This window comes from Trachinotus anak, unplaced genomic scaffold, assembly GCF_046630095.1.
Source record: "Trachinotus anak isolate AG129_WGS33_773 ecotype Australia unplaced genomic scaffold, CSIRO_AGI_Tana_v1 ptg000012l, whole genome shotgun sequence".
Classification (NCBI taxonomy): domain Eukaryota; kingdom Metazoa; phylum Chordata; class Actinopteri; order Carangiformes; family Carangidae; genus Trachinotus; species Trachinotus anak.
In genome coordinates this window covers 18,442,264-18,466,182 of record NW_027273863.1, presented here as the reverse complement: position 1 = coordinate 18,466,182, position 23,919 = coordinate 18,442,264, and the positions used below count along the sequence as shown (strand labels likewise).

The 23,919-nt window shown below is 37.1% G+C and overlaps 2 protein-coding genes across 7 annotated transcripts in view; one reads left to right on the top strand and one right to left on the bottom strand.

Moving 5' to 3' along the window:
- Window positions 1-23,919, bottom strand: part of LOC139629902 (MAM and LDL-receptor class A domain-containing protein 1) — a 115,584-nt gene that overhangs the window by 89,269 nt on the left and 2,396 nt on the right. For 3 of the 5 annotated variants that reach the window (XM_071492866.1, XM_071492865.1, XM_071492869.1), the window contains exon 2: window positions 5,780-5,908. The exons of 1 other annotated variant lie outside the window; for it this stretch is intronic. The gene's annotated coding sequence lies outside the window, so the exon portion shown is untranslated. Of the gene's footprint in view, window positions 1-5,779; window positions 5,909-19,346; window positions 19,430-23,919 lie in introns of those variants that run through there. One more of the 5 variants, XM_071492867.1, reaches the window with a different exon arrangement.
- On the top strand, window positions 323-23,919 carry LOC139629907 (macrophage mannose receptor 1-like). Of its 2 annotated transcripts, none has more exons than XM_071492875.1 (31): window positions 323-2,984; window positions 3,472-3,718; window positions 4,003-4,170; window positions 4,345-4,500; window positions 4,741-4,851; window positions 5,284-5,421; window positions 5,570-5,749; window positions 6,026-6,180; window positions 7,484-7,597; window positions 9,184-9,299; window positions 9,431-9,579; window positions 9,665-9,864; window positions 10,394-10,515; window positions 10,711-10,783; window positions 10,899-11,052; window positions 11,282-11,320; window positions 13,048-13,211; window positions 13,320-13,381; window positions 15,061-15,161; window positions 16,206-16,348; window positions 16,576-16,681; window positions 17,283-17,410; window positions 17,567-17,605; window positions 19,365-19,470; window positions 19,895-20,127; window positions 20,767-20,932; window positions 21,160-21,330; window positions 21,436-21,552; window positions 22,608-22,766; window positions 22,946-22,972; window positions 23,064-23,919. In XM_071492875.1, the coding sequence occupies exons 1-31, from the start codon at window positions 2,982-2,984 to the stop codon at window positions 23,306-23,308; spliced, it is 4,092 nt and encodes a 1,363-aa protein (XP_071348976.1). In that variant the 5' UTR covers window positions 323-2,981; the 3' UTR covers window positions 23,309-23,919. The 2 variants fall into 2 exon arrangements, with proteins under 2 accessions (XP_071348976.1, XP_071348975.1); XM_071492874.1 differs by having other exon boundaries at window positions 3,362-3,718.

Below are 23,919 nucleotides of genomic sequence, written 5' to 3'. Positions count from 1 at the left end.
GAATTTACTGATATGATATTGAATGTAGCCTACAGGGTGTCCTTTTAATCAATGCCTTATTTTACTTTAACGAACATAACTACCTAGGAATGTGCTGTGGATGTTTGCATAAGCCAAATTGCTCACTGTGTAAAACCATAGACATTAAATAAAGACGGACGTAGCCTCGATGATGTCACCTATAGGTTTCTGAAGAGCAGTTTTGAAGCTCAGAGTGGGCTGCTCCACTGTTGCCACGTGCTAGGCTCCGCCTAACTTAAAGTCTTACTAAAATTTAAACGGGTGAGTTAAATCCACCCCCATAAAGTTGTCATGAAGGAGGAAATTAGCTATAGAGACCAAAAACATTTTTTGTATCAGGCTGTGAACATATTTATTGCTGCTGTAAAATTGGACATTTCAACATGGGAGTCTATGGGGTTTGATTCTCTTTCGGAGCCAGCCTCAAGCTGCCATTTGAAAAACTGCACTTCTTGGCAGATTAACAGGTTGCCACTTCTGTAAGACTGAAAGTGACAAATCTAACTCACTTTAAAGCAAATAGTGTAACATATTCTTACTGAACCACATTCTGTCTTTAAACAGACTGACAAATGATGAAATACATTATGTAACTGCTTTCATCATTGCATTTCATTATCATTTAAAGTTTTGTAAATTACATTTTATCTGTCTAGAAATCCCAGCGACTCTTAAGATACTGTTTGTCTTGCCAATGAGAATTGAAACAACAGTACTAAAAAGATGTAAATAATAAAACAAAGCATATTGGTCTATTGGTTTACTGAGGTGCTTGCTTAGCTTAAATAATAAATGTTTTTTTATTAACATTTTCTTTACATTTAAATTTTCAGTCCACCATTTCTCATGCAGAAATGTACTTTTATATCCTTCACATTTATGTGATGCTGTGGTTACATCTACTGTTGTAGTTGCTGGAAGTTCATGTCACTGGCAAGTAAAATTTAGCTGCAAAAGAAATTCTAAATTGTACAAAATGACAAAATGATTAAAAAATATAATAAAATAAAAAAATGCTCACGCATTTCCATGCGTTCTCAGCAATACACCTGCCAAGTTTGAGATTTCTCCATTTATAGTTAGATCCACCAGGAGTATATGGCTGAATAAAGATCAAGGGGGCTATTCACATCTAGAGCCAGACACCATCTTGGTCAGAGACAGGGGATACACTACAGTGTAGTGACCAACAAAAATGAGACATGCTGCCCTGCCTTGTGCTGCCCTCTTTTTTCCACCACCTGTCTCTACTTCCATCACAATTAGTCTTGTGGTTCAGTCATTTTAAAACAAGACTCACTTTGTAAAGTTTACAGTCTGCTGCACAGTTGCTCCTGCATTGCTTTGTGTACTGTGTGGCAGCTAAACAAAAATGTAGTGACTGGATTCACTTTCTTGAGTGATGCATCGACTTGAAGGGGACACCCCTAAACTCCACTTATGATGTGTTCATTTGATATCAGCTGAATCGCTTCCTTGAAAACTGACCAAACTCAGTTGGCTAATGGGCACAAGGTATTGAGCTTAGTTGAGTCTCGGTAATTCTCTTGCTATTATAGTAAATGTAAGGAACTTGCCTTGATGAGGTCATAGTGCAGGGCAGTTCAGGACATTCAATGCAGCAAAAAATAAACACAAGGTATAAATTAGAACATATTAATGTACACGCAGCACCATAAATATAAAAATCTGATAAAAATATAAAAATACAAACGATAAAAGGGCAGAAGTCAAAAGTTACAAGTAGATAAAATGTGTTTTAAAAATGTATTTTTTCTTCTTTTTGTAATACTGCTATAACTAAGTCAAGTAATGAACCGTCTCAGTATTTACTGTTGCAAATTAGTAGCAAAAAAATTTTAACTGTCAAGAGACTGTGTTGGGCTATGACACACCAGTCCAAAATGTGAATGCTTGGTGCCATTAGGCACCACTGTGCCATATGTGGCCAACCACTGTCTGCAATTTTTGTGGTCTGTTCAGCAGGATTGGCTTTAGTTGGTCTCAAGTGATTATCTGCATAATCCATCTGTCCATCCACTATATACACCCACTTATTCCAAATGACAATTGGGAGGGTGAACCTGTGTGCCATCATACTTCTGACACCTTTAGACTTGCCATGCAACCCACCCTGTATGTCTTTGACTGTGGTAGTAAACCAGAGCACCTGGAGCACTCCCACAGAGATACGGAGAGACATTACACGGTAAGAGATGATATGAGCATCTATCACTCCTAGTCTGTGCTAGTTTCCTTGGGGTTGACTTAACGTGTCAGGACCCTTAGCCTTCTGAGTTTGTTTGCCCAGGCTGACGGCCATAATAAGGTCCATAATTCGCTTACAGAAACATGTCAGCATTACGTGAGCTTCCTTTTTGTGAATATTGTACAATACTTTCTTCAGGTTGAGGTTGAAGTTGAAAAAAATTTCAAATGGTCAGCTATGATGTTCCTTAAAACTAGATAATAACTGGAATAACTGGTGGTTACTCTAACTGCAACCAATTTGGGTGTTAATAAAGAATAGAAGGATAAGCTACCAGGATCAAAAATAAGACATCTGTCACTCTGGTATATGTGTTTCGTATTGGAGTAGACTGGCACTTACTGGAGCATGGTACTATAGTGCTTCCTGTTTTTCACAGTCTGTTTATTGTGCAATGGCACACATCCACATAGCTGGGACTGCAGTGTGTTCCGCAATGAAACAGAGAAGTGTGCAAATACCAGCATTTGGGTTCTTGGAAAAAAAAAAATTAAAAAAAACATTTGCCCCTCCTTGTTTATCTTCAGTAAAAAGGTTTAAAATAAAACCATTTACACAGCTCTTAAATCCTCTGCAAGAAATGCAGGGATAAAGTCTTCTGCTGTTGGACATTTCAGAGGAATGCTAACAATGAGGATAACTTGTACTGCTTTTGTGCTCCTCATCCAAATGCTCCAATGTTTGGCTTCAGATGGTTAAGTATTCCAACTTTTAATTTTCAGATTTTTGTGAGATTGAGCAAATGTGCACTCTGTTTGTGAGATTGTTTTTTAACATATGTCAATGTGTAATGCATTTTGTGTCACCTTTGTTGCAGTTCAGTATTGAGATGAAGGCTATTTTACTTTGTGCACTTATATTTTGCAGACAAAGATGATCACAAGAACCGTTTGCTCATTACATCTCTGTTTATTCTATAAATAATGTTATTTTCCACGTAATACAAAATCAATTTAGACACGGCAAAACCAACTCCAAGGACAAACTGCGCAAAGAGATGCTTGAATGATTTTCTAAATTCTTATGTAATAAACAGTCAAATGTGTGTTTATACCAATTATTTCTGCACAGATTCACCATTTCAACTAACTAACAAGGCTACTGGTTTTTGTTTGGTTAAAACAAATAACAACTGCAATGACATACGCTGGACAACTGGTGACCGACTCCTGGTTCAGCAGAGGAAAAAGTGCCTGGGAGTCCAGGGGAAAAGTGTGGGAAGTGAAATAAGCCTCTACGACTGTGATGAAAACGGCGAACTCCAAAAGTGGGAATGCAGGAATGAAACAGTGCTCGCCCTCAAAGGCCAAGAGCTTTACATTGAGCTCACTGCAGATAATACGGCAGTTCTCTCCAAAACAATAGGACCAAATAACCACCTCACAATTTCAGGGACATCCAGTGGTGCTTGCACAAGAACATACAGAGGTACAGTACTGCATAAAAAGTTTTGAAGGACTTGTACTCACCACACTAGAATAATAACCAAAGTCAGAGAATTTCAAGTACAAAACAAGAAAATAAAACTAAAATGATGATATTTACATACATTAGCTTTATAAACTTGTTAATAGCTACTCATGCAGTCATCTTTACTTAATATATTCCATATGGTCATAATTGCTTTATAAATCTTTATTTGAATTGTGGAAAAGATATCATGATTTGATGTGTTTTGTCATATGTTGTTTTCTTTTCTCATTTCCTTTCAGAACTTTATGCCATCAGTGGAAATGCAGCAGGAAAGCTCTGCATGTTTCCCTTTATGTATGGAGGCCAGTGGTACTCAGACTGCACTACAGTTGACTCAGACCATCCTTGGTGTGCAACAGAAACAAACTACGAGTCCGATAATCTCTGGGGCTACTGTCCAACTAACTGTGAGTCCTGCCAGTAAAAACTACTGCCAGTAAAAATTACTTTAGGTGAAAGATGGAGGATTTCAGGAGCTGTATTTATTTTTAATTATTAATCATAATTTGCACAACTTAAGGTTACAGGGAGAAACTTTGTAGACAATATTAACATCCATATTTTGTACATTAATTTAACAGCCGTAGCAGACTGGCATGTACACCCAACAACAGGAGCACATTACCAGCTCAACACCCAGTCAGCTCTAACTTGGCCCCAGGCTGAGGCCAGCTGCAAACAGCAGGGCGCCTCCCTGCTTAGTATCACCGATCCTCACGAGCAGGCTTATGTCACAGGTAAGGTGACCATGACTCTAGACTGGATGGGAATACAAAATAGAGGAATATACCATAAATCATTTGGTGCTATTTGTTTAGTAGAATTTAGTTTTCTATAAGTGGATTTTTATTAAAAGAACTCATTATTAAAAGGATAATTTTTATACATTATAGAAGGCACTGCATGCACTCAACAACAACTACTAATGACATAGGGAAAGACTACTTTGACATTTTTGTTCCCCATTCCCCCAACAGTACTACTCGGGAGAGAGGGCAGTAAACTTTGGACTGGGCTGATCCTGGATCCAGAACATGGTTGGAAATGGTCCAGTGGGAGGCCTTACCGTTATATGAAATGGGACTCAGGTAGGTTTTTCCTGCACTTCAATACTTTGTGTTCATATTCTGACAAACCTATTTTTTCCAATGCATTCAGCTACCACAAATTAGTCTTTTTCTCCCAGAAGCTCCCATCTATACCAGAAAAAAATATATAGTATATTTGTTACAGCGGTACCAAGTGAATTAAGAGAAAGTAATGAAGTCCTTGGATTACATGCAGGTGTTAGCTTGACTAAAAAGTGTAAAAGGGGTGCAAACGGCTAGTTTGGCTCTGTACAAAAGTAACAATATCTAAAGACCAACCTCCCAAATTGTCATGCTATATCTTGTTTGTTTACTCTATAGAACTGAAGTGTAAAAACAACATTTTGTAGTTATGTGTAGGACTATAAATCAAAGACAAATCAGATAACTTATATAAGGCTGTCTCGTAAAATCAGCATGTCATTGTTTTAGGACATCCACTTCCTGATCCTGGATACAACTGTGCAATTGTTGATCCTGTTGTACAGTACTCATGGCAGAGTTCACCTTGCACCAAGAAACTGGGCTACATCTGTTATAGTAAAGGGACTGAAGGGAATCCTACACAAGGTAAGGAAAATATACTCTTTTCTAATCTAGAATTTCTTAGCAAAACTCAAACTGTGGCTACTAAACAAACCTATGTTTTTCCCAATACAGTAAGCTGAGCCACATCTGTCATTCAGTCTGTGTATTTCTTTGTTCTTTTCATGATAAGCCGTTCAGACAGGATTTTGTTCAAGCCCTTGGATTCCCTACAATGGTCACTGCTTCCACCTTAATCGTGATCAGAAAACATGGTCTGAAGCTCAGACAGAGTGCCGTAATGATGGAGGGGACCTGGTGAGCATCCACAATGTGGAGGAGCAAAGCTTTGTCATCTCTCAACTTGGATATGGTACGTGAAGACAATAAAATAATTGTTTACCTTAAAGGAAGAGATTCTCTGGGTGAAGATGCTGACCATGAAACACAACGTCTCTGGTTCAAGTCTGGTCAGGGACCTTTGCTGCATTGGCCTCTATCTGATTTCCTGTCATCCCTCCATTATTGTTATCTAATAAAAGCAGAAAATGTGAAACAAGTAAATTTGACACATGAATAAAAACAAAAACAAAAAAATGTAGAAATAACGTGAAGTTATTTATGGATTTTCCTTTGATAATGTCTGCAGCATCCACTGATGAGCTTTGGATTGGACTGAATGACAGGAAGACAGAGGGGCTGTTTGACTGGATTGACCACTCTACTGTCAGCTTCACCAGCTGGGAGTTTGGGAAACCTGCTGTGTCCACTGACATACAGGACTGTGTTCTCATCAGAGGAGAGGTAAGGAGCATCGTGTGAGTATGGGGCATATATCATCCCTAAGTACATGCACACAACATACGTACACAGAGGGAAAGTGACATAAAATAATGTTCTTTCATTTGTCTGGTTCATCAGGCAGCAAAAAGCAAATTGTGCAGCTATATATCACAGTTTACATAATTGTATACGTAACATTCAATAGGTATACAGTATATTGTGTACTGTATATGTCTGTATCAACAGTATAATATTAATTTTAAGTTTCAAGTATGGCATTTTTTAAATAACTGCTTTTAATGTGTGATTAGTGATTAATGTGTGTCATGTTTTATTGTATCGTTTGTCTTGATCATTTTAAACTCATGGCATCTTTGAGTACCATGAAAATCGCGTTGTTGTCGTTGTTGCTGTCATTGTCGTCGTCGATCATATTGACTACAGTATACTAGGGTTGTCACAAGAACCGATACTTCCGGTACCAATTCGATACCAACACGCAAAAAATACATCGATACCTGCTTTTTCTGGTACCGTCAGAACCGAATATTCAACTTTTCCCTCGGCGAGCGGTGTCGATTCTTGTCGGAACTGACGGGGGCAGTATACATACAGCAGCACAGAGCAGACACAAACAAGCCGACATGCAAACAGTGCCTCAGAAGTTTTCAGACCAAAGGAGGAAACACGTCTAACCTGGCAAAACAAAAAATATGACACAGATTCAAACGAAGCAAAAAAAAAATGAATAGGGCAGTAGCAGAGTTTCTGTGCATGGATCAAGTCCCCATCTACACAGTAGAAAAATATGGATTTCGCCAAATGCTTGAGCAACTCAACCCCAAATATCAGTTACCAAGCAGAAACTATTTCATGTACACAGAGATCCCCAGAATCTACAATGAAACTGGAGAGCTCATCACCCAGCATCTCAAAGAGAAACCATACTATGCCTAAGAAGAAGGATATTGTTTGGTTTATATACTTGAAGGCTCCATGCCACTGCTGTTCTTTTTTGAATGTAAATAGTTGAATATTGTTGTTATTTATTACCATAAAGCACAGTATTGCTTGTTTTTATAGTGGTATTAAATACATGACAGTTTAAAGCCGTTTTCAATAAATTGGTGAATTTAAAAGTACATGGGTTCTGTTTTTTGTTTTTTTTTTTTAAATCATGGTATCAAATTAGTATTGAGAATCGTGGAAAATCACAGGTATTGGTATCGACTACTGAAATTCTGGTATTGTGACAACCCTACAGTATACCTTCCAATATATCCACTCTCCACATAAATCAGTAATTTATGGTACTTTGTTGCAGAATGGGAACTGGGCTGGCCGTGTATGTGAGGAGAAGCATGGTTTCATCTGTATGAAGAGGAGTGCTTCAAAACCCACTGGAGATGAAGTGGAGCAGGACCTAGGGTGCAAAACTGTACGTGGAGTTATCTTGTTGTTAATTAAAAAAAAAAATAGATAAATAGAAAGATTGGACTTTGTGATTGCTTCACAGTCGTTATATTTTAAAGCACAAATAAACATCCTCACTCTTCCATACAACCTTTTCTGCTCAGCCGTGGCCCTCAGTCAAAAAGACACACAGAACTGCAGCTCTTTATACACCCATGACAAAGAGTGCAGGGAAGCGAGATGGAGACGGCAATGTAACCTGGTTGTAAGCAAAGTAACCGTGTGCACTGTTACTGGATGGGAAACACATCTAGCATCCAAAAAACAGCAAAAACAAAAAGACAAAGGCACAGGCCTGCTGATAAATACACTGCCACACACTTCTAGTGGCTCAAAAGTGATGTACTAGGGTTTTTTTTGTTGTTTTTTTTTAACAGGGAAATACTTCATATTACCGTATTTTCCGCACTATAGGGCGCACTGGATTATAAGGCGCACTGTCAATGAATGGTCTATTTTCGAACTTTTTTCTTATATAAAGCGCACCGGACTATAAGGCGCATTAAGCGACACAAAACAGTCAGATAAGTCAGTCAAACTTTATTAAACACGTTCACAATAACTCTCAACATTGTTCAAACGTTAATGAGCGTATTCACAATAACTCCCAACCTTGTTCAGTTGTAACACGTAAAAAAAACACAGTCTGATACCGTTAAATCAAATGTTAGCGTATTCACAATAACTCTCAAAATTGTTCAGTTATAACACGTAAAATGCAACACAATACACTCACTTTTTCAGCTCATTCCTCGTCCACATAGCCATAACACGATAGCCGTAATGCTGCAAGCGGTGCGGCTTTGTAGTTTACCAAAGTCGTACTAAAACATTTTGACAGAGCGCCGTGAGCGCCGTGTACCACACAAAATCACTTCGAGGTCAGTAAGCACAACCAGAATTAATCCATATATAAGGCGCTCCGGATTATAAGGCGCACTGTGGTTTTTTGAGAAAATTAAAGGCTTTTAAGTGCGCCTTATAGTCCGGAAAATACGGTATGCCTTAAGGAGTCTGACATTTTTCTTAGCGAGACCAGAACATACTGTTGCAAACACTGCATTTAGGTTTTAAAGATTCCATAAGCAATCGACACTCTCTTTGTTGGAGGCCTTTTTAGATGGGCAGTGCCAGTGTATTTAAACATGGGGAAGGCCAACGGTTGAACACATTCTTGGCCTTCAAAACCAAAAACAAACACTCAGATTGCAACACTCACAGTGGGAGTGTGACTTCGATCTATCCTCATGGCATCATTACTCCACTATATCTTTACATAGGAAATAGTCGTTTACTGCTACATTATTGTTTAAAATCTTGTTTACAGAACCTTTAAGTTTAAAACTATAGTTTAAACCTATAGAATATTTCTGTCATTGTTTCTGTCTGTAATCTTACATTTTTACTGATGTAGAATAGGTTTGAGAAGTAACTGTACTGTGGAAAACATTCTAGGTTTTTTCTATTTTTTTTTTTTTAGATATCATAATAAAGTATGAAAATTTACTTGATGGTCATTTCATTTTTATGTTTTTCCCCCCAACAATCCAGGGGTGGAGGAAACATGGCTCATACTGCTACTTCATAGGGATGGGGTACAAAACCTTTGATGAAGCTAAAGATGACTGCAAGAGTTCAGAGTCTTACTTAGCTGATGTTTCAAGTGGGTAAGAACATTTATTTTCATTTCAAATGCTCTGAGCATCAAGCGTACAACTGGGATTTAAAAATTGAATTTTAACAAATATGTTATGTACGCCTTTGATTTATGACTATGATCTCCTCTAAATATTTCCAGGGTGGACAATGCATTCCTAGTCAGCTTGGTGGGGATGAGACCAGAGAAGCACTTCTGGCTAGGGCTCTCAAACCAGAAAAACATTAATGAATTTGTGTGGACCAACACAGACATAGTGAGGTTTACTCACTGGAACGCTGAAATGCCAGGTATAGAGAAATTATATATTCCTTAAGTGAAATGTGGCAGACGGTGGTTTCACAACTGACATTTCCCGATTTCTCCCTGTACAAGGTCACCGACAGGGCTGTGTTGCCATGAAAACTGGGATTTTTGCTGGCCTCTGGGATGTGCTGCCCTGCACCAATAAGGAGAAGTACATTTGCAAACACCTGGCAGAGGGGGCAGTTTTAACCCCTGCCCCACCCATTATTAACCCTCCAAAGTGTGCAGATGGTTGGAGTCCAGTGGGATCAAGAAACTACTGCTTCAAGGTACAACCACTAGAAAAAAATCCACCTCAGCTTAAAGGATATTCAAATAACTCTCTCTCACACACGCACACGCACACGCACACACACACACACACACACACACACACACACACACACAGAGTTAATGGTTGCTGCAGTTGTTGCTCCTCCGTAAAGCTATGTAACTTCATAGTGCAGCTACACTAAAAGAAATGTGGGATATGGTTTATATACTTGATATGTCGTGTTTACATTAACCCATTAATATGAACTCTTTAAGGAATAACAGTTTCAGCTAAGGCAGTTGTTCCTCACTCATACACAAATGTATGCAAATGACCAAAAGTTCCTATATTCTACAGTTGAGCTCTATGGTGTAAGCATGATATCTAAATTACACATTTTAAGCACCATGGTTCAGAAACATAGAAATGTGTATACGCTTGTACTGCTAGTTATAAAACAGAACACTAAACTACTCCAAAAGGTACACATACAAAGAGTGTACCAGAGCTTGATGTGAAGTAACATGTTGAACCTCTTTGTTAAGTTATTTCCAGAGCTATCTACAAACAAGAGAACCTGGTATGAGGCCAGAGATTACTGCATGACCGTTGGAGGAGACCTGCTCAGCATCCACAGCTATGCTGAGCTCGAAATGCTACCAGATTGGTAGAGTAGGACCTGGCAAATTACTAAATTAAAATAGAACTGGTTTTAGCAGATGATGAAGGTTAGTGTCTAGCAGAGCACTGCTTAACTTTGTAGTTACCTGAAGAGGTAATGTTCCAAAGTTTTGTTCTTCTAACAAAATCATGACCAACAGGTTGTATGATTAAATCATTAATATAAGGTTGTCATTCATAGTGATATAGAAGTCTGGATTGGTCTTAGTGCCCCTGACCCAGTCACTGGTTATGTATGGAGCGATGGATCCCCAGTGAGTAAATAGTTTTCTACTTCAATAGTCATTTAGTTTATAATCCAGGAGACTCAAATAAATTGATTATGAAATTCTAAATTGCCGTTTCTTTCATTGTTTGTTTTTGTTGCAGCTGCAGTTCCAACACTGGGAGATCAACGAGCCAAATAACAAAAATAATGTGGAATCTTGTGTTGAACTTAAAATGTATTGGCGGAGGATTGGTGAGTCTTGGAATGATGTGCACTGTGACACATACCATGGATGGCTGTGCCAGATCCGTGCAGGTAACATAACTGGGCAGCTGAATCCATTTCTTTCTCCCTTGTTTGTGATAAGGTTTTGAAAGCATGAATTTTTTTGTAGTATTTGCTGAAGCCTAGATGATCGAGCCTGACTTTAATGTCAGTCCTCACATTTATTAAGGTGTACACAGTCTCAGCTCAAAGCTGACTACTACTGTACCACTCCACTGCTCTACTCAGTGTTCTGAGTGTAATTCTTCTGTCCTTACAGGAGTGACTCCAAATCCACCTCCAGACCCTGTCACTCCTGGTAAGTGGCCATTTCTCTGCACAACCACAAAGAATAAATTGGAAACACATATTTAATCCAAACTTGTTTTCTAATGCATGATTTTCTGCTGACATTTTCTGTTCTGATTGAATATTAATTTTAATAAATAATAATACATAAACCCCCTGACCATGGTTCAGAGGTGACTTACAGACTGTGCCACTGGGGAACCATGTGCTGCAGACACCTTCACATAAGTAGAGGCAATGACGTAACATGTGCAAAACATCTTAAAACCCTTAAAACAGAAAAAAGGTGGAGTGAAAGCCTTGGAAAAAAAACATCATTCTCCTAGTCTTGAAAGTATCATCAAATATTTTAGTGACTTTGAATCTAACACTGAGCAAAAAAGATTATGATATGAGGACTCACAGTTTGTCCGATCCAAATACCATTAGAAACACTTAAAATCTCCCATCTATAGAATGTCTGTCAATTTTGGTAGCATTTGAATGAAGACTCGAGGAGATATATGATAATTGATTTTTGCATATTTTGAAAAATACAGTGATGGACTTCTGAACTGACCATAAGTTACAGCAAGGAAAACTTTTGTCACCATTCAGTGGATGTGCTGAAAAGATTTCAGCTCTGTAGGACGTATAGGTGATTTATTGTGATTTGAAAGGTGGAATGATTAGAAGGTGAAATTATTAGAAATGTATTTATTTTTCTAATAAGTCACACCCTTCTTAACCAATTACTAAATTTATGCATGAATTGAGTAATGGCCCTAGATCATCACTAGATCATATTGTGCAGAATTTCAAATAAATTCATGCAGCCAATTCAACCTTTTCACATTTGCAGCACCCACTAGAGGCAGAATATTCCAAGGTATATTCCATATATATATTCAAGATAATATTTCTAGGAGCTAAGGTTCTGCAGATGTGCACCGAGTTTGATTTACAATAGCACTGACCAATTTTGATTTATGAGCTTTTGTGTAAAATTGATCTTAATTTCACAGGTTGAAAATTGTATAATTTCAAAACGGACTGAAATTCTTGAATTCCTTCCTGAATTCCTGATGATTACAGAGATCAAAATGGCAAACAAATTTTCACTGTAACCCAAGCTGTTTGCAATGTAAATCTAATTATTATAGCACCAGCTAATAGACAATTAGTGTCATTTTTTTTAGCCTGAGCAGTGGATATAATTCGCAACCAATCTGCCAATTATGGTGTTTCTACTACAGTTTTTGCTGCACAGACACTTTTAGAGGAGCAAAATAAGAAATATAACAAATCCAGCAGCTTTCTCTCCTTGGACCCCTAATTTTAGTATGCTAACATGCTCCTCAAAACACTGCTAACATGCTAAGTTAAGCAGGTATAATAATTTTTTACCATGATCTATCTTTGCTTGATGGCGCTCGGTGAAAAGCTATGGTATCACCAAACTCATTATCATTTCCTGATGGTGACATGAAGGTCTGTACCATCTGTAGCACATTTGATAAAGAAGTCATTAGAATTCAATATTAGAATTCAACCTCTCTGGACCATAAATGTCTGTAAAATTAGTGGAAACTCATGCAATAGTTGATGAGATATTTCTGTCTAGACCAATGTGGTGGAACAACTAACTGAGTGACCGACCAATATTCCTACCTAAAGAATCATGCTGCTTGCAAGACTAAGCATCAGGAAACCTGAACCTACATATAAATTTGAGGTATATTTCTAACATGTTTTCAGACTACAATAAGACATCAGATGGGTGGCTAATATGGAATGGAGATCAGTATTTTATAAACAGAATGTCGATGGCCATGGAAGATGCTCGTCGCTTCTGCCAACAGAGCCATGGTGACTTGGTGACTATCAACAGTGAAGCTGAAAGTGTCTTTTTATGGAAACAGGTAAGCATGTCATTTATACCACATTACCCATGGGATTTAAGTGCAGACCATACTTAAATACTTAAGTACTGCTGGTTTTACAATAAACCTCTATCTGTGTGTGTGTAGATATCCAAACGTTATGGATCTTTCTGGATAGGCCTGAATGTAGATCTTGATGGATCAGTCACGTGAGTATGAATTTAGTAATGAACAAAATATAAAACAATTCAATGTATGAAAATTATGTGAAATACTGCTGATTATTTATGATGTGCTTTGCTTAAGTGGCAACCACTGGTTTGTGAACTGCCGTTTTGAAGCCTTGAGTTTGCAATTTAGCCATCACAATCTTGGTTTATTGAAACCAGAAGAAAGCATATTTGGATAAGGGGGGAGCTGGGGAGGAGTGAGGGAGTGTGCCTGACCTGACAACCGGGGACTAAGTTTTAACTAAGTAAGTAGGTAAGTAGGTAGTAAGTAACTAACTAGGCATGGCAGAACAAAAAACATTATTAGATCAACTTTGGTTAGATTTACCTTTTTATTGAGCTTTGACTGAATGCTAAAACTTAACACGGGTTACCAGCCTAGCAGGGCCAGGAACTGTTTGCAAAGCAAATGCTAAATTATCAGCTAAAGCTAGCACTTGCTAGCTAGCTTGGTTAGCAAGGTGCACTTTTAATTCACCTTAACCATGATTATTATCAGGAATGGTAATTTTAGCTTGCTAAAAACAGGCTTAAAACAAAATGTACTCACTGGAAAATTGAGCAGCTGACTCCTCAGAGTGTCTGTTAGTACAACCAAACACTGAACAAGGTAGTTTTAGGCGAACACAATGTTACCACTAACTTTCATGTACTGAAAACACAATTACATGTCAAAGTTCCAATGCATAGCACTGTAATCTATCCCAATTTTCAGGCAGGTCACAGTATGAGGTACAGTCCATCATTCACACAGTTCCCACCCTCTAATGCAGACCCTGGTTTGTCATCTATTTGCCTCTAAATTGGACCACATTTTAAAAAATGAACATAATGTTGTATTGAGGAAGACTTGAAACTAGATTGCCCTGATAATAGTGGTGCTGAAGCAGAAGGTCAGATTTTCATGCCTATCGTAAATATTGTAAATTTAGGTTTCTGTATCACCAGATGCATAGAAATTAGGCCACAATTTCTCCTTGTCTTTTCATCCCAAAGTCATTTGTGTGTCATACCCAAACACTGTATTATCAATATACCTGTAAACAGCAATGTGGGGGCCAGCAGCCCCATAACCTAGAGTTGCCATGGGAACATGTCATTATGTCATGTTATGTTGATTAAAGATTGACTGAGATATTACGTGATTTCTTGTTCACATGGTAGATCAGATAGAAGACCAAATATTGGTTTCATTATCATTATTATCATTGTTAATACTGAAATGTGGAACTTATTAGTTGACCTCTGATTCACTTATGGGTTTCTCCTTTGACATTGATTGTATCATTAGCAGTAAATATGTTGAAGAATCCCACTGACCCTAATCCTGTTAATGTTTTAAGGTTTAGAGGTTACAAGAAGGAGGTCAAGGAGCTGCATGAGGGTTAAGTCTTCATACAACTTTAACTTTAGACATGTGTTTACTATTGGTTGTGACAGGTTTGGTAGCAGCTCTATGGGTTTGCCATTACTAACAACATTTTTAGATAATTTTTAATAATATATTGTTTAGTGCATCTTTGAATTTTTCAACAAAATTTCACTCAATTTGTCAAACTACTTTGCAGTGCGACTATGTTTAACATTAAAAAACAAGATGCAAATATAAGTGTGCAATTAATGTGTTCTAATATTTCAACTGATTTTCTTCCAAAAAGGTGGATGGATGGTTCTCCAGTGGTGTTTCAAAGGTGGGATGAAAATCAACCTAAATTCCTGAACTATGATGAGAATTGTGCTATCATGACTCACTCTTCCGGTGAGTAACTTAAAACTGATCAATCTTCACTGGCATACTTTCATATGATAAATATGACAAAGAGTTAATCTGAGATTAGATGGAAAAATTAGAGATGTTCCTATGCCATTTTTTCCTCCCCAATACCAATTCCAATACCTGAACTTGTATATCGGCCGATACAGAGTACCTATCTGATAGCATTATCTGATAGTGATAAAAAATTAATCATAATAATTAACAGCTGTATACTACCGACAATTTAATGTGATTGCTATTGTCTTTCTGGTTAAACCCTTTGTATAACATGAACAGAAACATGAATAGCAAAGAATCTTTTAACCTTTTTCTAATCTAATCTCACTGTCAGTCACAAAAAAAATATGATAATTGGCACAACTTCACCTACTTCCAAGGTGCACTGAGAAAAGAAAAGGTCCAAAAAAGTCAAAACTCCAGCAAGACATTTAAATTTTTAAATGTACAGTAATAGTGTAATAGTAGTGCAACTAAATAAAATTTATAGTAGGTTAGTGTATTTGTCGAATTTATCCCGCGGTTTGAAATGTGGTTTCCAGCGTTTGCTGCTGCAGTTCTTCCTGTTTCATTCTCTTAGCATTGGTGATGTGTCTATGGTGTTGAAATTCGGAACGCTAGTGTCCCCCCTCGAAATTACACCCCTGCATACTGTACACATAGCCTGTGTGTTTGCTAGTGGCACATTTCAGGGTAAAGTATTGCCAAATTGCTGATATTTTGCTCATGGCTGACATTACACCTTGCTGCTCTCAAACAGTTGTTGTTGGTGGCTGCACAGTGCAACTTCCTGTGCAAATTAAAGTTTTAGAACAGTGGAGAGGAACTGATTTCCAGTACATAATGTAAATGTCACCAATTGCAAATTACCAGGTATCAATGGTTCATGGACTCACATACTTGCCAATACCTGATCCCATATTTAAGACAGTATTGGAGTCATTTCCATGACTAGTATGGGAATTGGAACAACTCTAGCAAAAATGCATATTGTTTTCGCTGAAATTAATTTCATATTCTGGCTCACAGGGTTCTGGCACGTTTATAATTGTGGGTTTCAGCACTATTTAATTTGTAAACGCAGTGGTACACCACCTGCCAATGCCACTGTAGTACCAACAGTTCCGCAAAGAGGTGGCTGTCCACAAAACTGGAAAAAATTCAACTCAAAGGTCAGAGTTCACTTTTATGGTCTTCTTACACTATAGTTATAGTCTAAGTTATAGTTATATAATTCAAATACACTGATATTGCATCTAATTCAATTTTCAGTACCTGTAATGAAATGGGCCTTCAATCTGACAATGCTGCCTTTTTAATATTGATCTGATCATGAATTCAAAAATAAATTACTGCTTATTTGAAATATCACACACAGCTGTTGATTTTTCACCCCTAGTGCTACAACATCATTAATAGCCAGAGGGAGACATGGGAAGCAGCAAGGACAAAATGCAGAACAATGGGAGGAAATCTAGCCTCAATTCTCTCCAGATATGATCAAGGTTTGTTTTATGATTTTTTCTGCAAACTACCATTTCTATAAACCAGAGAAATTTGTATATTTCATAAAACTATATATTTCTGTCACCCAGAAACAATGGTCCTCATTATTGAAAGGTTGTACAAATTTGAAGTTGTTGTTTTAACTAAGAATTTTTGCTGGTTTCCTCAATATTGTCATTTACCTAAAATGTGTGTCAACAAGTATAACATTTATATATATCATAGATTTTAAAACTTTTTAGTCATAGACCTTTGTGCATTCATAGCTTACCAACCAAAAGCATCTTCATAATAGAATGGAATTAACAGCGCACACTTTTCATAATGAAAGAGTGAGCAAAACCCATGTTGCAGAGTTTCTTAGCCAAATGAGCAGTGGAAACTTTTGTTTGGTATGAAAGTGAGTTATAGTGAATTAAAGTGAGGACTACAGGTAACATCCAGCTAACCATTAACTGTACATTTACAATATGTTATGCACCTTCATAAATGGACCTGGTGAGAAAGACAAACCACACTGCCTCTTCATTTAATAGTCTTGGTATATGCTCAAAATACAAATTGAGAATGTCTGTTGTTACATTTATGTTACATTTTCAGTGTTTCTGTCAGCTGAACTGGCCAAAGCACCTACTACAGACCTGTGGATTGGTTTGCATAATCAACATGGCATTCGGTTTTACTGGACAGACGGCCGACCAATGCGATACAACAACTGGGGGACTGAAGTAAGTGGACAATGTGATTTTTGTATTTGTATACAAGTTATGTGCTGCAATACTAAAAAGGTTTTGCTATGTCAATACAACTTTCTTTAGAAGTGCAAAAAGTTGTGTGTTTTGTTTGTTTTTTTGAAAACATGACTCGTTTCTTGACTGCTACAGAGCCGCCGTTCTGTGAGAGTAAGAGAGCATCATTTTAAGGTAACAAATTTAAATTTTACTGTACTTGAAGAATAACTGTCAACTTAAAACAGAAACAACTGAGAAATATTGGGTTTACATTGTAGAGGCACCACCATTACAGAATGTGCTTTTAACGTAACATTTGTTAAAATGAAATTCAATAAACTGTGGAAGTGACACTGTGACTAAAATGAGCAGAAATACAGTATCATACTATATTAGTACTCCTTTTAATATGTCCATTCCCTTTTGTTCATTTGTTCATTATTTTTTATTAACTTTGTTAAGGGTTCTTGGTCATCATGAAGATATTTATATAATATTGTCTAAAAAAAAAAAAACTAAAATAAATCAAGAATTTTAAGAAAACCCTTCAGGGGTCAAGTGCACTTCATAAAAATGATCGGGTACCCTGCTGTCTCACTAGGTTAGTTCAAGTAAACATGGAAAACTCATTGTCAGTGGATGGTGATTTGTATAATCATACATTAACATTAGCCTCCTCTTCAAAGATAACTGATGTCTTGGTTAACAACTGATCATGTTTTTTTATTATTTAACTAGGGCTGTCAGTCGATTAAAATTTTTAATCGCGATTAATCGCATGACTGTCCATAGTTAACTCGCAATTAATCGCAAATTAATCACACTTTTTTTTTATCTGTTCTAAATGTACCTTAACGGGATATTTTTCAAGTTTTTATATTCTTATCAACATGGTAGTGGACAAATATGCTTGCTTTACGCAAATGTATGTTTATTATTATTGCAACAATCCAAAACACTGACAAATACTGTCAAGAATATTCTCCAGAATAATCTCAAGGGTACTGCATGCAGCCTTTGAGGTTGAATTGGCTATTCAAAAGACCCTTTTCTTTATCCATTTCTGCTCAAGAAGGTTTGTTTCTGCTCGCCATCCACAACGTTACTGCTGCGTCACTTCCCAATTTACCAAACTATGGGAGTGGGCCAAAGGTCATAATCACAGAATGTGCGGCAGTTATTCGCACGTCAAAACTTTGACAGCCCTAATATATATATATATATTTTTTTTTAAGGGCTGTCAATCGATTAAAATATTTAATCGTATGAGTGATCATAGTTCATCATGATTATTCGCATATTTTTAATCCGTTCTAAATGTACCTTAAACTGATTTTTTTCAAATTGTAATACTCTTTTCAACATGAGAATAGACAAATGCTTGCTTTATGCAAAAAAAAAATCATGTTTATTGCTACAATGAGAAATACTCTCAGTTCAAGTAACTAACATGTGCAAACTGCATTGTAAAACAAGATGCTGAAATAAATATGGTTTGCTTCATGCGAGGAGGGGGCGCCGGGCTCTCTGCATCTGCTGTGTCATTGGCCAACAGGTGGTATTTGAGGCTAGACGTACTCCGGTGGTACGTAAATTCACCACAACAATAAATACAAATTACTTTTGTCCTGTCAAGAGAGCCATCTGGCAAGACTTTGAAGCTGAACTTGCCATTCAAAATATCTTTTTTATCCATTACTGCTCATGACGGCATCGACCTCGGTGCATTGCTTCCTGATTTCCCGAGCTACGGAGTGGCCCGAGGTTCAAAAGTCACAAGCGTTAATCATGTTTAAAAATGAATCCCATTAACACACAGGCATAAGAGCAATACAGTTCAAGAGATCCTTCTGCATAATTGCATCTATCATCAGAACATATTATTATGACTGCTCCAAGATTAATCCAATTCTTACAATAGTTTTCTCTTTACCTCACTATTCTTCCTCAGCGGAAGGAGTGTGCTGTAATGAACACCGATCCTGGTATTGGCAGGGGGAAATGGATACCAATGTCCTGCAATGACACCAATGGTTATGTCTGTCTTCAAAATCTTGGTGAGCCTGTCCTCTGCCCTTCCTCTTAAATGCATTTCCTGTGGCCTAGAGTAATTTTAATAGACAAAAACTTGCACAGTATTGTCTAGTGGTATTAGTTGCACACGAGGCACTTGTCACCAGCTAATTACTTATTCTATTATTCAATTAATTATTTTGATTACCAAATGCCATAAAATAGTGAGAAATTGTTTTCAAAGATGCTCAGTTTAATATCACGAGCTATAACTTGATAAAAAAAATCTCAAATTATTTCTCAAAAGAGCTGCTGATTAATTTTCTGTTGATTGATCAATTTACTAGTTGTTGCAGCTCTAGTTCAAATGTTAACTTTCACCAGATATTCTTTATTTCCTTAAATGCATCCATTAAGCAAGATTAAGAGAAAAAAAACTACATTTGTCTATCTTCTCACCCTAAACAGATCCATCTCTCCCGGACTCCCCTGAACCAACAGCTACTATGGAATATGTCAAATTATTTAATGACTCTGTCAAGGTAGTTATTCAACCAATGAACTGGGAAACAGCCCAGAAACACTGTCGAAGTGATGATGCTAACCTGGCCAGCCTGCGAAATGAGTGGTCAGAGATCTATGCTGAATTGATGGCTTTGAATCTGAACTCTTCTCTGTGGATTGGACTGAAGAAACAGAAGGTACAGTGCACATAGCATCTAAAACAGGCTCTGCTTGAAACGTGTCATTTCCTGATTACCGTGAATGTCAAAGTAAAAATTCTGATAACTGGAGCATCCCAATGGCTGAGTGGTTAGGACAGGCACCATGTAAGCATAATGAGCCCTGAGCAGCAGATCCCCAGGTCAACACCCGACCAGCAGGACCCCTATACTGCATGTCTCTCTTCCACTCTCTCTCTCTCCTGCATTTCTTGTCTCTCTCCACTTTCCCAATCAAATAAAGTCATAAAAACAGCCCAAAAAATGCTGATAACTGGCACCAGTGACTTGTTTTGGAATGGTGATTTGCACTTTAAAATTTGTATTCTGTAGTTGCTCAATTGTTTCTGAACATTTTCTATGCTATTGTCTATGACATGTAGCATAAAATCCTAATGTAGCAATATTAGTATGCTTACATATATCGATCATTTAGATCAACAATTAAACAGAAGAAAACATTTCACAGACTTTAACAGAATTTAAGGCCATCTAATTTTAGGAAAAGGAGTAATTGAATTTTAAAATTGAGTTCCAAAAAATTACATATTTCCTTGAAAAAATAATCTATTTGAATTAATGATGCTGAATGCAGGCTGATCAATCTTTGCTTTCCAGACTAGTGGATATTTCACATATGTTGATGGCTGGCATATGACCTTATCCAATTGGGGTAGTAGGGAACCGAGCATGGACCGACATTGTGTGTATGTGGATGTGGATGGAAACTGGAAGACTGCAGACTGCAATAAGAACATGAACAGTCTTTGTATGAAGTCTACAGGTGGGGCTTATGTCAATTTTAACATCTGGAACATTGTTTCAATACTAATACAATTAATTACATAAAATCCATTTATTGTGGGTTGTCATTGTGTTTTGTTTTAGATGTGACATAGTTTTCCTTCTTTGCAATACAGTCAAATAGGTGCTTACTTCAGTGCATTAGACTTGAACGCATGTACTATAATTAGACTAACTCAGTGTCATTATTATCATCATCATTCACAGATGTGCCACCTACAGAGTCAAGTGATTTCCCAGGATTGTGCCCTGAGGACCCAGAAATAACCAGATATGGACGCCACAGGTCCACTTGGATACCATTTAAGGGTCACTGTTACCTCTTTCTCACAGCAAGCACTGAGTGGCCAGATGCATCAGCCACCTGTGAGAGACATGGTAAGGATTTTCTATGGCTGGTCTAATACGCATTCTTAATCACTCAGCTGTGTTTAACAACGGACCCACTGTTTTTTTTGTTTGTTTTTTTGTTTGTTTGTGAAGGTGCAACTCTTGCCAGCATCGAAGACCCCTCTGAGCAACAATTTATTCAAAACAATGTGAATAAATATCAAGACAGCGAACCCTCTTTCTGGATCGGCTTATACAAAACTCACAGCGGTACAGTCACATTCTCAGTTGAGAAACATCAAGCTACACTTTGTTGTACATAAAGAAAGTCATCTTTGTAAAACTTAAGCTCTGAAACAAAGAGGTCACAAAATTACTGTAGGTTAATTACTCATCTGTGATGGAGGGGTGGGGGAAGAGGGGTGTTTGAGTACATGGGAGGAAATAAAGCTATGTTCATTCTGTTCTTAATTTGTTAAATTTTTCTCTTAATAAAGTACCAACAAGAGTCCAGTTAAAATACCGAACGCTAAGAGTACCAGTAAAGTACTGGATCTATACCAGCATCTCTTAAAATCTTAATGATATCCACTATACATCACTTAAAAATGCTGTGATGTAGCTTTGTCAGAGATGTCAGAATTAACCAATTATATGCCAGACAGCTGACATGATGTGTTGTAGAAAACTATGTGTTTACCTTTGTTATTGCAGCTTGTGTTGCACAGAAAATCAAATTAACCACTTGGCCGGATTACCTAAAGGATTATGATTGTTTTTTTTTTAAATTAGTTTATTATTATTATTATTATTATTATTATTAGGATAATTAATGATTCGGCAACTTTTGCAATGTGGCAAAATAAACGTTTTGAAAATGTGGTGGCACATTGTGTCAATTGTATGTTTATAATGAGAACAGCTCAGGTAAATGTCCAGCGTCGATAGTCAGAAAAATGCTTTATATTGCATTTGATAATCAGCCAGGCTGATAATCAGCCAGTCCCTATCAACAAACACAAATGTTGTACCATGGATGTCTGTTTGCCCAAAACAACTTTATGTCAATGTTGTGTTTTCAGTGACCAATTAATGTAGCTCTGGTTATATTCTATAAAATGCCAATTTTTCAGAACTATTGTTTCAATTAGTCATTTTTTATGCATTTTTACTGTGAAAGGTAGAAACAATGTATTAGATTTTACATTATAGATTATAAAAGCACATTTAGAAAAAGTATTGACTATCAAACTAAAGAAATGCTTCATTTGGAACAAAACAAACTGTACAAAGAAAAATAAATACAAAATTTTCTGTGTCAACAGGCGTATGGAAGTGGTTAGATAATACAGTCATTGACTACAGTAACTGGGATGTAAATCAACCTAGTGCCGGCGAGTATGGAACAATCGAAACATCAGACGGGAAATGGACATCAAGCAGAAGGTGGCCGAACAGAGGATATATTTGCAAAATAGCTAAAGGTGAGACCATCACACTTATTAGGACTTATTAAGTTTGAATTAAAGTAATGTTTTTACAATAACTGTGCTGGAAGTAACAAATTAATAAAAAAATATATATTCTGAAACAGATATGAAATGATAAAGAAAAGCACCTTTAGTTCTTAAAGTTTATTTTATCATGTTCGTCTTCTTTCTAGTATTACGAGACCCCCCACCAACAACAGGTAAGTTCCATCTCTTCATCATTCTTATTTGACTCATAATAATAGTTTACTTCTTTTGGTTGAACATAATCGATGTGTTGAATCTGTACAGTCAGTCCAACGGTGGATCTTCAAACCCATGGCCACATCATTTTGCCAGTCGTGTTGGTCATTACTGCGATTGCCATAGGGATATTCATCATCTTCGTCTTCAAGAGGTCTGGCCACCAGTTGTTAACCAACTCTGAAAACCCACCCGTCTCCAGCAATGAGCGGTTCCCGTCTGATCTGGTGGATGCCAATAAACTGGTAGCCAATGCAGAAGAAGAGAACCCTGAGCCTGTCGTAATGTTGTAATGTAAACACCGGCATAGTGTTACAAGTATTCACAATCAGAAAACCAATAACTTGTTGTCGGTTTCGAAATGAGATAAATTTCTATGCAGTTGGCAATGACTGGCCTTAATGAACACAACGCTCTAATGAACACATTTTCTGACATGACATACAAATCTCTATTTGTGATCACTTGACTTTATGTTTAATTGTATATTTTATGACAACTGAGAATTTACTGATATGAATGTACAATGAAAGTATTTTTAAGGTATACTGCCTGCTAGAAATGTGTATGCTTGCAATTCCCAGATTGCTCACTGTGTAAAAGTGAAAATTGACATTGTGTTCTCACTGAACCATATTATGACTTTTACAACAGAAAAAACTATGAAATGCAGTATGTTACCGTCACCATCATTTCATCATCCTTTAAAGTTTTGTAAATGACATTTTATCTGTCTAGAAATTCTAGTGACTCCTAAGATATGGTTTGTCTTGCTAATGGGAATTAAAACAATGGTACTAATGGATATTTATATTATAAACCAAAGCGTAGTGGGTTTATTGGTTTACTGAAGTGATTAGCTTTGCTGAAAAATAAATAATTAAATGTTTCTATTCGCACCTTC